The sequence below is a fragment of the Rosa rugosa genome, chromosome 3 (genome assembly GCF_958449725.1).
Source record: "Rosa rugosa chromosome 3, drRosRugo1.1, whole genome shotgun sequence".
Taxonomy (NCBI): Eukaryota; Viridiplantae; Streptophyta; class Magnoliopsida; order Rosales; family Rosaceae; genus Rosa; species Rosa rugosa.
In genome coordinates this window covers 10,747,709-10,763,310 of record NC_084822.1, presented here as the reverse complement: position 1 = coordinate 10,763,310, position 15,602 = coordinate 10,747,709, and the positions used below count along the sequence as shown (strand labels likewise).

At 36.6% G+C, this 15,602-nt stretch overlaps 2 protein-coding genes across 2 annotated transcripts; one reads left to right on the top strand and one right to left on the bottom strand.

Moving 5' to 3' along the window:
- Nucleotides 1-2,685: 2,685 nt before the first annotated feature.
- On the top strand, nt 2,686-4,140 carry LOC133741460 (oil body-associated protein 1A-like). Its single transcript, XM_062169356.1, has 2 exons — nt 2,686-3,551; nt 3,699-4,140. Exons 1-2 carry the CDS (start codon nt 3,114-3,116, stop codon nt 3,963-3,965), a joined length of 705 nt encoding a protein of 234 aa, XP_062025340.1. The 5' UTR covers nt 2,686-3,113; the 3' UTR covers nt 3,966-4,140.
- A 428-nt stretch (nt 4,141-4,568) lies between these two features.
- On the bottom strand, nt 4,569-14,998 carry LOC133739170 (uncharacterized). Its single transcript, XM_062166903.1, has 18 exons — nt 14,756-14,998; nt 14,304-14,477; nt 13,926-14,107; nt 12,806-12,911; nt 12,546-12,622; nt 12,368-12,455; nt 11,621-11,822; nt 10,623-10,749; nt 9,622-9,696; nt 9,388-9,489; nt 9,105-9,200; nt 8,709-8,786; nt 7,600-7,719; nt 6,849-6,977; nt 5,854-5,931; nt 5,422-5,508; nt 5,156-5,242; nt 4,569-5,051 (listed from the first exon to the last, which is right to left on the bottom strand). Exons 1-18 carry the CDS (start codon nt 14,808-14,810, stop codon nt 5,001-5,003), a joined length of 1,914 nt encoding a protein of 637 aa, XP_062022887.1. The 5' UTR covers nt 14,811-14,998; the 3' UTR covers nt 4,569-5,000.
- Between the last annotated feature and the right edge of the window lie 604 nt (nt 14,999-15,602).

Sequence of the window (15,602 nt, the reverse complement as noted above, 5' to 3'; positions counted from 1 at the left end):
TAAGCTGTGCCAAAATCTTTTTCAACCTATTAGCCACAACCTTAGAACAAATCTTATACAGAACATTACATAAAGCAATCGGTCTCAAATCAGAAACCTTCACTGGATTTTGGACTTTCGGAATCAAACAAATATGAGTATAATTGACTTCTCCAAGCAGTTGACCAGAGTGCAAAAAATTTTGCACCGCAGCAACAACATCAGAGCCAATGATATCCCAATAGTGCTGAAAGAAAAGCGGAGGCATACCATCAGGTCCAAGAGACTTTTTAGGATACATCTGAAACAAAGCTTCCCTGATTTCCAAAGCAGAATAATCACCGCACAAATCTGCATTCATCTCCGGAGTAACCCTTGGTGTAATTAGATCAACAACATCACACATATGAGCATGATCAATCTCCGCAGCCTGAAACATATTGGAAAAGTATGACAATACTACACTTTCCATCCCAAGATCCGTATCCTACCAAATTCCAGAATCATCAAACAATCCCTGCAGTATATTCTTCACTCTTCTGTTAGAGGCCTTCCTGTGAAAGTATTTGGTATTCCGATCACCATCGCGAAGCCAAGAAACCTTTGCCCTTTGCTTCCAATAGGCATACTCATCATTCAATAACCCATCCAATTTCAAAGCTAACTCAAAGCTCTCACTTTGATTAACATCTGTTAAAGGAAGATATGTGAGATCATGCAATCTACCACGTAAGGCCTCAATTTCTCTACCTCTGTTGCCATAGGTGATACGCTGCCAATCTGCTAAAGCAAACCTAGTGTTACGAAGTTGCTGCACTGTTTTGAACATAGGAAACCCATCAGAACTACGTTCCCAGCCCTCACGTACAACCTCAAAACTGCTGTCTGTGTGTGTCCAATGACACTCAAACCTGAACCGCCGACTGTGCCTAGAATTGGAATGCACAGGCCTTCGGTACACCCCTAGCAAAATGGGAATATGATCTCCATGGATCGGCAGTAGGTGTTGAACCCTAGCCGCCGGAAACACATCAAACCATGAAGCGAAAGCCACTCCTCTGTCCAACCTGCTCCGCATCCCCGGCCCCTTCCAAGTGAAAGGCGACCCGAAGAAACCCAAGTCGATCAGTTCTGAGTAGGAAAGGGCATCCCTGAAAAGCTGCATTTGGCCTTCACGCCGTATTTCACCTCCTTCGTTCTCTTGGGCATTCAACAGCTCATTGAAATCACCGATGACCACCCACGGTAACTGCACCTCCTCGCTCAATTCCCGCAACAGTTACCAAGTACAGTGGCGCTCAGCGGTGGTGGGATGGCCATAAAAACCAGTTAGCCTCCACCGTATACCAGACCCGTCAGTTTCATGAACCTCCACGTCGATATGATGTGAAGATTTCGAACGAAACAGTTCATCATCCCCACCTCCAGACGGAGATTATTCATATAGTTCCAATCTCGGATCTTCGTCTCACACAGGAAAACGAAATCCGGCTTTTTCTGCTGCACCAACCGGCGCAACGCTTGCACCGCTGCATCGTTGTTGATGCCACGACAATTCCACGAGATAACCTCCATTGGAGATAGCAAGTAGAAGGTTCAAAATCCTAACCCTAGGTTCACACCGGAAACCCTAGGAGAGAGAGTTAACGTATTCCTTTATGTTCAACGCATGTTGGTGAGGGAAAACAAAATAACTCATATTTTGACCTACATCTAATACTATCCATTATATTTGAAAAAAAAAAATGAGCTAGCAATTAAAAAAAATAAACAAATATTTAAATAATTAATCATGAGGTACAAAAAATAAAATAACATTAAAAAATTATTAATCTTTTTTTTTTCACAGCTAAAACAGAAAAAAATAAAAAGAAAAAAAACCACTGAATAGTTCATGTTATTTTCTTGTTCACATGTTATTAAACCTTATGTTTAATTTTTTTTATTAAAAAAGATATTTATGTTGTCTAATTAAGGAATGAATATGTAATTAAGATTTATAAAGTAATTAAATTATTGAAATGACTAAGTTTTTTATTTTAAAGATAAAAGTTTGTTGGGAATTTTTATATACACATCCCTAAATTTTTTGTACAATTTTAAATCTCCAATTTACCCTCCTCCTAATTAGTAAAAAAAGAAATTTCTGAGACTCTTCTGGTGAAGCAGCCGACCCCACCAACAAGCAATCATGCCAAAATTCATTGGCAAAGTATAGCATCTAATAGAAATTTAAAAAGTTTTTGCTAGTTTCCTCTATCCAGCATTATCTATCTTGAAGAGTTGTAGATGTTGTTGTCTTATTGATCAAGCTGAAACCCTAAAAATTCTTTATATTACAGTACGTACAAGAACAATTAATGTTTAGTCAATATGTAATATTGAATAGGGTCAAATAAACTAAAGGCATGCACTAGGACTTCAATAGTGAAAGAATTTAAGATCAAATGACCAAAATAAAAGTACTGAATTGGAAGAAATTCAGTATTCAATCAGTAATCAAGGAAATAACATAAAATAGGGCCGGGGTGAAAAGAGGAAGGGAAAAAAAGAAGAAGAGGAAGACAATAGCTTGTTATTGCAGCTACTGTATAATTCGGGAAGAATGACAACTGCAATCCCTTGGGTACAAAGACAGGAAGGGAAAGGGTAAAAGAGGAAAAATTAGAGAAAAAATGGCAAAAACATGTTGAGGGGTGTGCAGGGATGTGTATATATAATTACACTAGTTTGTTTGCAAATTATATGAGTGAAGATAATTTGAGAAACTTTATTAAAGAAATTTAGTATTTAAAAATTTGACATGAGGTGTAAAAATATAAGATGTCAAGTAAGTAAATTTAGAGATTCCAGACGGAAAATAAAGATTTTACTTCCCCAATTCCTTGATTTCCTCCTCAACCTGTATAAAAGCCACGTTTATCGCCACGTTACCACTGCTACACGCCACCTATGCTATCTGCCACCACGCGTAAGACTGCATGCGACACCCTAATTTCCTACTCCAAAACATACACCAAGCTTTTAAACCGTCTTCTACGCTTCATTCAAGACTCTTTCATACCAAAACCACTAGTACTTCGCTCTAGCTCTCTCACCGATTCACACAAACGAAAACAACCAAGCCCAAAAAAATGGCGACTAGTCACGCAGAAGTCCCCGGCGAGCCAACCCAGACCGGAACAGCCATCCTCGAAACCGCAACCGCCGCCATCCAAGGCTTCGGCCCCGTCAACAAGATCCACCAGCACCTCTGCGCCTTCCACTTCTATGGCCACGACATGACACGTCAGGTCGAAGCCCACCATTTCTGCGGGCACCAGAATGAGGAGGTGCGTCAGTGCCTCATCTACGACAGCCCTGAGGCCGACGCTAAGCTCATCGGCCTCGAGTACATCGTCTCGGAGAGACTCTTCTTGACTCTCCCTGACGACGAGAAGAAGCTGTGGCACTCTCACGAGTATGAGGTGAAGAGTGGGGTTTTGTTCATGCCCGGGGTGCCGGGACCGATCCAGCGTCAGGATCTGGACAAGGTTTGTAAGACCTATGGGAAGGTGTTCCATTTCTGGCAGGTTAGTGACATTTAACAGCTAGCGGATTCGATAAACATGCTCGTTGTTGTTCATTTATTACAAAGAAAATATATCTAGGTAAATCAATAGTTTCTATTCTTGTAGAGTTGTAGTGGACTAGTGATGAAACTGTGTTATTTGTGGCAGGTTGATAGGGGCGACAATCTACCTCTTGGGGTGCCACAGGTGATGTTGGCATTGACTAGGGATGGTCAGCTGTATGAGGATCTTGCTCGAAATGTGGAGAAGAGGTTTGGGATATCCTTTGAGAAGGAGAGGGAGAACCGAGCTTATATGACCGGGCCGACTCTCGGAGTGCATCCTTTGGCAAACGGAGGAGGAAAAGGGTTGAAGACGGAGCTGAGGGAGGTGGACGTTCAGCCGGTCGATTCTGTTCCGAGGGTCTTTGTTTGAGTAAATGTGTGGGTGGGCTCTATAAGTATATAGTGGAAGTCTGAATCATAAATAGCTGTTCGGAGTACGTACTAGCTAGTAGTATGCAGTTCTCTGTTTTGTTTATGCAAGTTTGTGGATAATCCTAGTATTTGCTTGTTCAATATGTCTATAATGTATGTATGCTTACGTGAATGATTTCCCCCCCCCCCCCGTCTCTACGAATAAGATTAGGAGAACATTAACTCATGAAGTAACGGTTTTCTTCTGTTAATTTTGGGCGAAGTTATGAGTTATGCCTCATCAACTTTTAAGTTAAAATTCGGCACTCCTGACCACGAGGGCCAATTTGTTCTGGCATATCAAATCTACAAAATTTAAGATGTTAACCTTTACACGGACGAGTCTACAAGAAAGAACGCTCAATAGTCAGTTTTGTTTTTCGTTTTCTTTGGCCGTCTAATGGAGTTCAAAGCATTATGAACAACGGAGTTCACAGTATTATGATCAGGATGAATATATGTAATTCTTGTAGTTGTTGTCCGCCATCTTTCCCATTATCTGTTCCCACAAACTTCTCTAAAGTCTAAATAACTTACCATTAAATTTCTTATTCAAAATAAATAAATAAATGCTACACAGTGCTGGGAGTATTATTGTATTAAAGCGCATTTCCAATGTTCCATATGAGTCTGGATGAATAAAAAGCATAAAAGTGCCACTCGCAGCGACAAAGCATATATAAATTGTACTAAATTGCCTCCTTATAGGCGTTAATACAAAAGAGGTTAGCAACTAAAGAACAATTTGGAATTGTTTATGTATGACACTCGCATAAGTACTGCTCGCACTTGTATACCTGTAAGGAACTATAATCTTCAAACTTCTAACCATATCTTTATTATTTGTATTTCGCCCAACCGTTTGTTGAATCTTCACCGTTCATGGCTTTTAGTTATCTTATTGGACAAAGCTGCAAGAATACATGTTGTTTGCGCTCATAGATTGATTGTTCAAGAAAAGAGAAAACTTCCCGGGAAGCAAGAGCCCATCTGCTCATAATCTTGATGTTTGTTGCCTGTAGGATGGATCGATGCAAACAACAACCTGGAACATTTTTTGGCCCAAACAAAAAGGCATTTAGGGTCAGAGTTGAGTCGCAGCAATGATCACAATGAGTGACAGAAGTAAAAAGGGAGCTTAAGCAATACCTTCCCTACACTTTTACCGGAATGAAGATACTCGACAGCATCCGGAACAGAATGGACACCAAGAAATTGTTTTGGGTCTAAGGAAACCTATGAAATGAAGGCAGATAGTTGAGAAATATCGGCTCATAGTTGAGAAATATCAATTATTCAAGTCCAAAAAGTCCATGGATAACGACAAGAATTAAGTTGGTTGGTACTTTGTAACCATATTGAAAGATGTTTGGAAAAGAAATTAGAAATATATGTTCAATAATTATAATACTTACCTTCAGTTTTCCTTCAGAGAAAAGATGAACGAGTTTATCCAGGTGTTCTTGCCAGAACTGACTATATTGTACTAAGAAGAACCCAGCCTGAAATTATTAGCATTCGTAAATCAACTGGTTTTTTATCTATTGATTGTACCAACTGGAGTACCAAGAAGTATAAACATTAAATCTAGGGATAAATTTTGGATCAGACATGCCCAAAAAGCTACTCCAATTCCAAGTCAGTTCTCAGAATATGAGATACCCTATTTTTGTGGCAGCTATCATCGCGAATTGATCTTATAGATGGGTCAAGTAATTACCAACAGTTAAATCTTGGTCACAAATAAAAAATAGAAAATTTGAATGATAGATAAGGAGAAAGACGAGGATGGAATGAAAATTGTATACGAGGAGTCGAGACAGGGTTAGTACTTAGCTGCTACATACCACAGTTTGGCTTTTAGCTAAAAGCTTCTCGCAAATTCCAGGGTAGTTTGACGGCTTCCACCCATGCTCTCCTTGATACTGAAACCAGATGAATTAATTATATCATTAACCAAATTATCAAGAAAACATGAAATGCTTTAAGCAAAAAGTAGTTCTCACTATTATTAAGGCCACCATGTTATTGGATTTAAACCAGATACAGTTCTTTACAGATTTGAAATAAGGAAACTGTTTAAGTAACAAACTTCTATAGCTGAATCACTTCATGTATATCCATCCCTAAATTCCTTAACTAACTGCACATAGATGTTTAAGACTGGTAATAGAAACTATGAAGTCTTTGACCATTCAAAGCATATGCATAGGATAAAAAGCGTAATGCGTCTCTCAAAAGCGTAGAGTTTGAGCATCCAACTCGATAACAATTCAGAATGTGTGGAGGCCCCATTTCTTACAACTCTTATGCAAGGTCTTATATTTCCAATGTGGGACGTTACTTTCAAGTGGACAACGTATATTGGATGATTTGAGTACATGTGTACCTGTTGGGCCTAACAAGTGGACAGCCAACAGCTTGCTCTGATACATGTGGAATTTGAGCATCCAACCCAAAACCAATTGGCAATGGGTGGAGAGGCCCAATATCATATGAGCTGATATGCAAGGTCTCACATATCTGATGTAGGGCATTACCCTCAGCATATTGGTATGGAATTTTGATCAATAATTCCATTACGACTTACGAGCACAAGTAAAAACTATATACCATTTTACCGAAGATGATGCATTGCTAGATTAAAATTTCAACTTAACTTTCCACATAAATGACATCAAAACAAGAAAATAAACTATCCTTAACATAACTGTTTACACATAGTAAGGGCAAAAACAAGAAAAGAAACTTTTAATATATTTTAGTTTGCTATTCAAATAGCATATTAAGTGTCAACTAAGATAGTCACAATGCAACAATGTAAGCTAGCAGAATAACGAACCTGAGAAATCATTCCAATTACAATGAGTCGCCCATAAACTGCCAGAGCATTCAAGCACAAATCGAACATGTGACCACCAACTGACTCGTAGATAATGTCGATACCTTTTGGAAACTCTTTTTTTAGAACCTGGAAAATTGAAAGCCATCAGTCCCAGACTTTTAACTATAATGAGGTTTATTGAACTAGTCTTAAAAATGTAAATCAGTCAGATCAAATACTGCAAGGGTTCCTTTATCCATATCCAACATATATGAGGGTCAGATCAAATTTCATATACAAGGGTCAGATCATATTTTAAACCACTTAAGAGTGATGAGAACAAATTAGATGAGTTAGGAAAAAATGAACAGTGACAAAACAGTACGAGTAGATGGGTCAAGGTTACTTCAAAAAAGTGGGAGTACCAAGTTCTAGATTACCAAGAGGCAGATTGTCAATTCTATATTCAAACACCAATTGTATCACAAGCCTACTTACTTTTGCAACTTGGATGTTTGAGTCAGTGAATTATACTAATATTAAAGCATATATGTGCATGCTTCGAACCAAATATAAATCTCAGAAGTCTTTCAAAATAACAATCATGAAACAATCAATATAATCAGATATAGATAATTTTACTAGCAAGAATCTGGATCAATTGACATGCTAAATCACAATAATGAAATTACCGGTCCAATTTATCATATAATTCCACCAAATACAACTGAAGAAACAATTTAATGATAAGGGAGGAGGATTCACATACGATTTTTATGTCTTCAGCTTTATAATCTATGACTCGATCAACCCCCAATTCTTTTAAAAGCTTTGCCTTGTCTGCACCTCCACAAGTTGCAACCACTTTATTTCCAGCTAGTTTTGCAAGCTGTGCATATATCACTATCCAATAAATAGTTTTTCTAAGGGGAATGTATGAAACATGAACAAAAAAGTAGCCAATTGTACACCAGTGAAAATTAAAAAAGTGAAATAAAATGAACCTTCCCTCACAGAAGAGATCTAGGGTGGTCTAATGGATTAAAACCTTAGAACAAAGGAAATTGCTTTTATTTGGAACATTTATTAGACACATGGATAATTTACTAGCCTTCCAACTCTATATATATGTTTCAACACATTAAACAGAGTTCACCAAGCAAAATAATGTTACAACTTTTTCAGAGTAGTTTCAAGACAATCTTTTAGAGTTGAAGTGGATTTCCAAAAAGGAAAATAGAAACTTCCCTTCAGTCTGACACAAGTAAGAGAACTGTAGGATATAGTTTTTATGTCAGTGGAAGCGTCCAGATTTAGGAAAGTAATATTACCAAAACAAAGAAAATTTCCTTAGAACACGGAAGGTTTAATCAAACTTTAGGAAATGCTAAGCCAACCAATAATCTATCAAGAAAAATAGCTATCTATGGCATATATGTTGTTGGAGGAAAATAGCGTGTGTTACTAAGATAAGATTCCTTATTATCCTTTTCATTCCCTGTCAGTATCTACTAAACGCTGGCTCATGCTACACTAGCTTTCTACCTCAAAATCAACCGATACCAATATTTCCATTTAGAAAGCCACTATGTGACTATGGAAGAAATTGTTCCTGGAACACCTTTCCAACATCAACAATTTTTTATTTCTTTGTTCTTGTTGGTGGTTTTGGGAGAAAATCTAAGAAATGAGACTTTTGCCTCAGATTCCCACCATCAGCACAACTTGTTCTCAGTGGGTTTGGTAAACCATAATACGTGTACATCGGTCAACATTTTGAAGACCGAGTGCAATGCAGTTACAAATGGTCATAACGTCTATGGGAATAAACAAAAAGCATGCATGTGATTGATGCTATAACAGTATTTGAAGGCAAACCTGGACTGCAAATTGCCCAGTCCCTCCAGCAGCAGCAGTAACAAGAACTACTTTTCCAGATTCCAATTGTCCACCCGCCTAACAATTCATGACCAATAAATTTGTCAGACAAGTAAAAATCTGGTGTATCAGATTCGGTGAATGATGTTATTAAAAACTTTGAAGCATACAGAACAAAGAACACAAACACAGAATTTTTGTCCTTTTATTTCCAGCCCGTACAGACTATGGACCCTTTATTAGAGGTGTAAGAATATGACCACATTTTCTGGTTTGAGCACAACACATTTATCATAGTTTGAGGCTTGAAAAAAAGTGTCAAATATCTGTAACAAGCACAAAGAGGATATAGATTTCTACATTACCCAATTTCTCATCTGGAAACAGATACTTTACCTTTTCTAAAGCGATTGATGCTGTTAGTCCTGAAGTAAGCATAGCGACGACTTCTGGATCTGGTCTTTCCACAGGAAGGATGTGTTTTGAAGGCACCTAGCTCAAGTTAAAAACTCGGCATTAATTGCATTTAATTAATGATATTTTTAATAAAAAGGAGACCTCAACAAATATAATAGGAATCATTTTTTCAGACACGTATAACAGTGATTAGGTGATACAGCTGAGTGAAGCTTTAAAAAGTTATGTGAGACGTAAATGAAAGCAAGAGTCCTTAATGTACCATCATGAATTCAGCATAACTTCCAAAAGTCATGATTGCAGCAGGAGTACCAATTTTCAAGTTAGTGACAGATTCCCCTACTGCTGCAATTATCCCCACAGCCTGCAACAATGTGACATGTTTATAAACTAGGTGTTATAGTATCAATGACTTCAGAAATACAGAAACTGCCAACTGCAAGAGAGATAGTAGAATGTCTCAAAGTGTTATTCAATATATATTATATTCCTGCACCTCAAAACCAGCATCAAATGGAAGCTGGGGGCCTTTGTCGGCTCCAGTGAAATAACGCCCTGAGCTGAAATTTACCTGCCAATAAAAAGTCCGTGTTAGAGCATGCATATATGGACGTTGCAGAGAATGAGACGGTAGAATTTACAATACCAAAAAAGAGGCATGTCCTGAATACCATTATTTTAAAAATCATCATGTGGGAAGAAACAAACACCCAAAGTTTTCAGACAACTCCCCAAACCCTATCACATTTTATTTTATTTTAGAAGAGCACCCTTCTCTGTACATTTAGCAGCTTGCCCATCATCAAGGAGGATCAATTTCCCCCAACACAGCATTTTTGTTTTAAACACATATATGGCGCTGTTGTGAAGTAATTTTGTATGTCAAGACTCAAGACTTTTTTTCCAGTCCTGTGAGCATGCTATACCAATTTACATAGCATGCAAGGGACCTAGCTGAAATTAGTTGAAGGGACATTACAATAAGGAGGAAAATCCTAATACCTAGCTAAGCAAGTCTGAGGTCCAGAATAGGTATGGAACTGTAAAAACACAACCATTTCCCCACCAATAATTGTTAGACAACTACTAGACCCCAAAGATTAAGGGTTAGAGAGAAGGCCATCAATTAACTACTAGACCCCAAACCTAATAGTTATATTCCATCCCAGTGATGTAAACTAACCTACAAGAGTTATATGTGCTTGTTTGTTGAATTTATTAGCACCAACTTAGGCTCAGAGGAAAATGATCCTGGACAGACAAATAACTGCATGCCTTATCTTTTGCTCCCTTATGCCACTGGCTCAAGCAGCTGGTAATCCAATTATCCAACCAAGTTCAGTCCAGTTCCAGACAACAGTTATAATATTCTTTAAATGATAGTAAAATAAAAAAGAATTACAGATGCAAGCCAACAAAACATAAGATGGAATTAAAGGAACTCCGAATATACTATAAATAATTAAGTATAGTACTTTAAGGGATTCATAAACTTACATCACTTGCATTTACGCCAGCATAAATGATTTTCACAAGAACATGATGTGGTCCAATCGGTAACCTCAATGGTGCATGAACTATACGGGTAGCATTACGGAAATTGTGAGTCAAGGTGTGAACCACTCTGAAGAAAAATAACTATGATTAACCACCAAAACTAATAACAAACCACTTGTCTCCTTTCAATAGAAAATTTACGATTGTTACTGCAATAATAGTGGAAGACAAAATATGTAAAAGGATAAATTGAAGAAGTTTTCGGTCTACGAGACCAAAACAAAACTTCATGATGAGAATTGGAAAGGAAGTTAGAAGTAGTTTTTTCACTCTTCTCCAAAAAGAAAACAAAAAAATTGTTCTTTCAACAAAGTTCCACGATCAATCGATTTTAGGGTCAACAGAAAAGGAAAAATGGACCAAAGATCAATTGGAAGCCCTCTCGATGGATGACAAGCTTCATATTCAGCCTATATCAGTAAAAGTAAACATTCAACGCCTTTTCGGTCTACGAGACCAAAACAAAACTTCATGATGAGCATTGGAAAGGAAGTTAGAAGTAGTTTTTTCACTCTTTCCAAAGAGAAAACAAAAAAGTTGTTCTTTCAACAAAGTTCCACGATCAATGGATTTTAGGGTCAATTGAAAAGGAAAAATGGACCAAAGATCAATTGGAAACCCTCTCAATGGATGACAAGCTTCATATTCAGCCTATATCAGTAAAAGTAAACATTCAACGCCTTTCCGTTCTTCAGCATAAGAGTTGGTATGCACTATTGTCACATACTTGCCCAAAATCATAATTTTAATTTGCATTTGCTAGTAGAATTCAATTTTTAATCACCTTGACCAACTGTTTTATAAGTAAAAAAACAGTAGGAACTAACTTTACATATATAGAACCATATAATGACAAAATTGATCATCTAAGAATTACATCTGTATCTTTTCATAAGGAAAAGGAAGAAAAGAACGATATTTGATGTATATTTACTCACAATTTCTCATAGCTTTGTGGAAGTTGAAGATTCAAAGGAGTTTCGAATGGAGCTTTTGCCGTAGTTCTTTTCCTCGAGCTTGAAGAGCGAACCATGTATTTGTTTTCTTCTGTGGGGGTCGGCCAATATTCCATGCCTCTCCGATTTGTAATCCATAAGCATGAACCAGCATTACTCTCATCAGTTATAAGCTTAAAAGCACCTGAGATGGAGAACAGATTGGAAGAGTTATTTTAGTTAAATAAATAAATATGAATAAAAGACCCATTGCTGATTCCATGGGTAGAGTTGAACTCTGTTGATGCAATGAAACATGGAATTCTCCTAAACCAAAATTTTAATATTACGATGTACACAATATATGCGAGTACCATATTAAGTGCTCCGGTACACACACATAGGGGTTGAAAAGCAAGTAGAAACCTATCCAATAACCCCCATGAAGGTTTTGACCTTTCCACTACATAGAGTATAGTACTGAAGTAACTGTTATCTTTGAAGGTATGACAAGTGACAACAGATCATTTCTGCAAATCAACCCTTCCCCCATACTGGGGCATACCACTAGTTATAAAATAAAAAAATCATAAAAAATCCCTTAATGTGATGCATATATGGCTCCATCCTTTATTTCATTCTGAGAAAATCCATAACTCTATTATTCAAGGACCTATTGCCTATAATTAAATTTGGCCTCCTTATATGATTACTGGAATTGTTAACTATGATTTTTGACATAAAGATTACCTTTCACCACCATTTCCATAGGGACAAAGCCCCCCATTAAATTAATCAATTTAGAATCGATCAGTGAGCCCATCTCAGTTTCCACAAACTGCATCAAAGAGTTGGTAATAATTCTTTTACTATTATATTGATCAGAATCTTATTTCAGTTAAATCTAACTTCTAAGTTACAATCTTACTTCTGGACAAAGCACATTGATACGAATCCCTTGACGTTTGTAGGAAACAAGGGATCGGGTAAAAAGAATAACGCCACCTGCAAAAAAAAAAAAATTCATGATCATTAATTTATATATGAAAATGGTACAAAGAACATACCTATGAACAAGTTAGGTATATTTATTCTTATACGTAACCCCTGTGACTAAAAGTAGATCAACTGACCAAAAGAAGGGTTTTAAGAGATAAATAAGTGAGAAAGCTAGTACGAAGAACAAACCTTTTGAACCAGAGTAAATTGGATCCTTGATCATTGGGTAAAGACCCGAGGCAGACCCCATATTGATAATTACACCAGGCTTTTGCATAGCTTGCATTGTTTTAATCTGTTTTGGATATGAGATACACATCACACTAATGTTTAAACTACGGAAAAGTTCAGAAGCAGAATTAACCAAAAGTTTTGAGAATATCAAAGTATAATTGGTGCGAATTAAACTATCAAATTTCAACATTTCTGTCATATCCTCCCAAAAGGTTACACATCTTTTTGGAGCATCATCAGTCTTTAGCATGAAAAGATCAATTAACGAAGAAATTAGAAGGATGACGTACACTTTATGATCCACTGGCGTAAGCCCAAATTAAAAGTTGCAAGCTAGGCTCAGACACTTGAAAGAAACTTGGACACCAAAAAAGGATTATGCAATTTAGAAGATATGGTTTCTACAAGACTAGAGACAATCTAAAAGTTTCTTTGTTTAACAGTCAAATCAATTAACTATTACCTTAAGTTCTCAATCAGTGTGAGGACTGCAGGATATGAAAAAGCTTTATAACATATAGTCTTGAAAGACTGAAGAAACAACATATTGGTCATGAAACGAGAGGCTTCACATAATTACTTTTGAGCCTATAACAAATAGAGCTTATTTCCCAACAAAAATTTTGATACTCAGTATTCACAATACTATTCGCAAATGGCCAAACAAAAGATAACATCATGGTAGAATAAATATAAAGGAGTGCTGAAACTGTATTGTTCTGCACAAGGAAACTTGGATGCAATGTAAAATTGGCTACTGCATACCTTTAGTTTTGGAAAGAAAAGAATATTAGTTCAGAAACTGAGTCTCTGATCCTGCATCTTTTTTCCCTCTTATGTTTAACGACCACAGTTGCATAAAAGCATAAGTAAGCCTCATACTCCAAATATAGTCAATCAAATGAAATAACTATATATTATGGACAACATGGTGGCCAAAACTTTGTTTAGTATGGAAATTAATAGATGTTTTATGCTTTTTGGGAAAACCAAAGACTAGTAATTAACATGTAGCACATTCAGATTTACTGATCAGAAGTATACTAACAAAAGCTAGTGAAAGCTCAAAGCATACCGCAAGGCGAGTGCAATCAATAATTGCAATCAGATTCACGTTCACTGTTCGTCTCCATGTATGAGTGCCATCAGTTTGATCCTTGTAGAATGGAATGGAAGTACCAATGCCTGCACTGTTAATACAGATATCCAAACCTCCAAATGTCGCTACATGCTCATCAAATGCAGCAGTCATATCTCCTGTTGACGAAATAAACCATAATGTAATCATCTGAGAGGTACCATCTAACTCCAAATCAATATGACTGCCGGAATATATGTATGCCAAAACATATAAATGAAAGCAGTTCAGGAAGAAATACATCATAAGTGTTCAAACTCCAACTAGTCCATTCATTCCTAGCAACTATCAATTATGTTCTAACAGTGCAATTACCTGTATTCGTGACGTCGCATTTGATAAAAATAGCAGATGGAAATTTCAAATTGCTATGGAACTTAGCATTCTCTTTCTGAACAAGTGACGCAACTTCCTTTCCTCTTTCTTCAGAGAAATCAACGACTGTCACAAACACTCCCTTAGCTCCCAGAGCTAAGCAGAGAGCTTTCCCTACAAATCAACAACCGAAAAAATGACTAAGAATTCGAGAATCTTCTGCCTCTGGTTACCGATTACACTACGAATTGGAAATGAAAATGAAGGCTCCAATTCCAAAGCAACTATTTAAAGGATTGAAGATTTCAAATTCAAACGCAGTTTGTTTACATCTGGACACAACCTGATGCTGTACAAGATCATATTCATGATCCAGAGAGACTCTGCAGCACACTAGTCTTACTGAAGCTGGACGAAAATAGATAAAAGAAGACAGAAATAGAAGGCTTTACCAATACCGGAGGCTCCGCCGGTGACCAGAGCTGAGAGACCTGGTTTCAGCTCCATGTCGTCGGAAATTGAAGAGCGAAGGTGATGATGACGACGATGATGATGATTCTGAGCCGGAGAGAAGCGGAAGAAGTAGAGAGTGTCAAATCAAATGGATACGTGTGCCGTTTCATAGCTTTTCTCGTCGTTCATTCTTCTTGTTTTTATTTCGTCGTTTCCTTGTGGCGCGACTTGTTCGGTTACGGACAAAAGGGGCCGGCCTCGAGAGTAGGAAAATGCCATTTTAGAAGATTATTTTACCCAAAAGAGCGATTTTATCTGCGTATTTTTAGATACTTAATGTACAAGATATTTTTTTTTAAGGAAACTCTTTCTCGTTTAATTTATACCAATAAAAAAAATTAAAATATATTAAAATTTTCTAATAAAATCATAATCGGATTTCTTTCCGTTTTGATCTTATCATGTCAAAATATTTATAAGTTAACAACTATGAACAATAAAGAAAAGATTGATAAAAAAAAAAATTAATTTCTTGTTTTAATTTTTACTTTAGTGGTCACAGAGGAGGGTATTGCAAAGAATTTTTCTTTTTTAATTAGAATTACAAGATTTTGATGTGAATTGAATAACAAATTAACGATGAGAAGATAACAAAAATACAAAAAATAGTAATAAATTCAAATTTGGGTGAAAAATATGAAGATTTATGTTATCCAATGAGAAAATTTGTATTTAATTAATTGGTTATGTATTTAATTTTTCTTACATATTTGAATTTTAAAAAATTAGTGTGTACTTATTACTTATTTTGCACTTGGATAATATAGTTTTTCAATAAATTCAAAT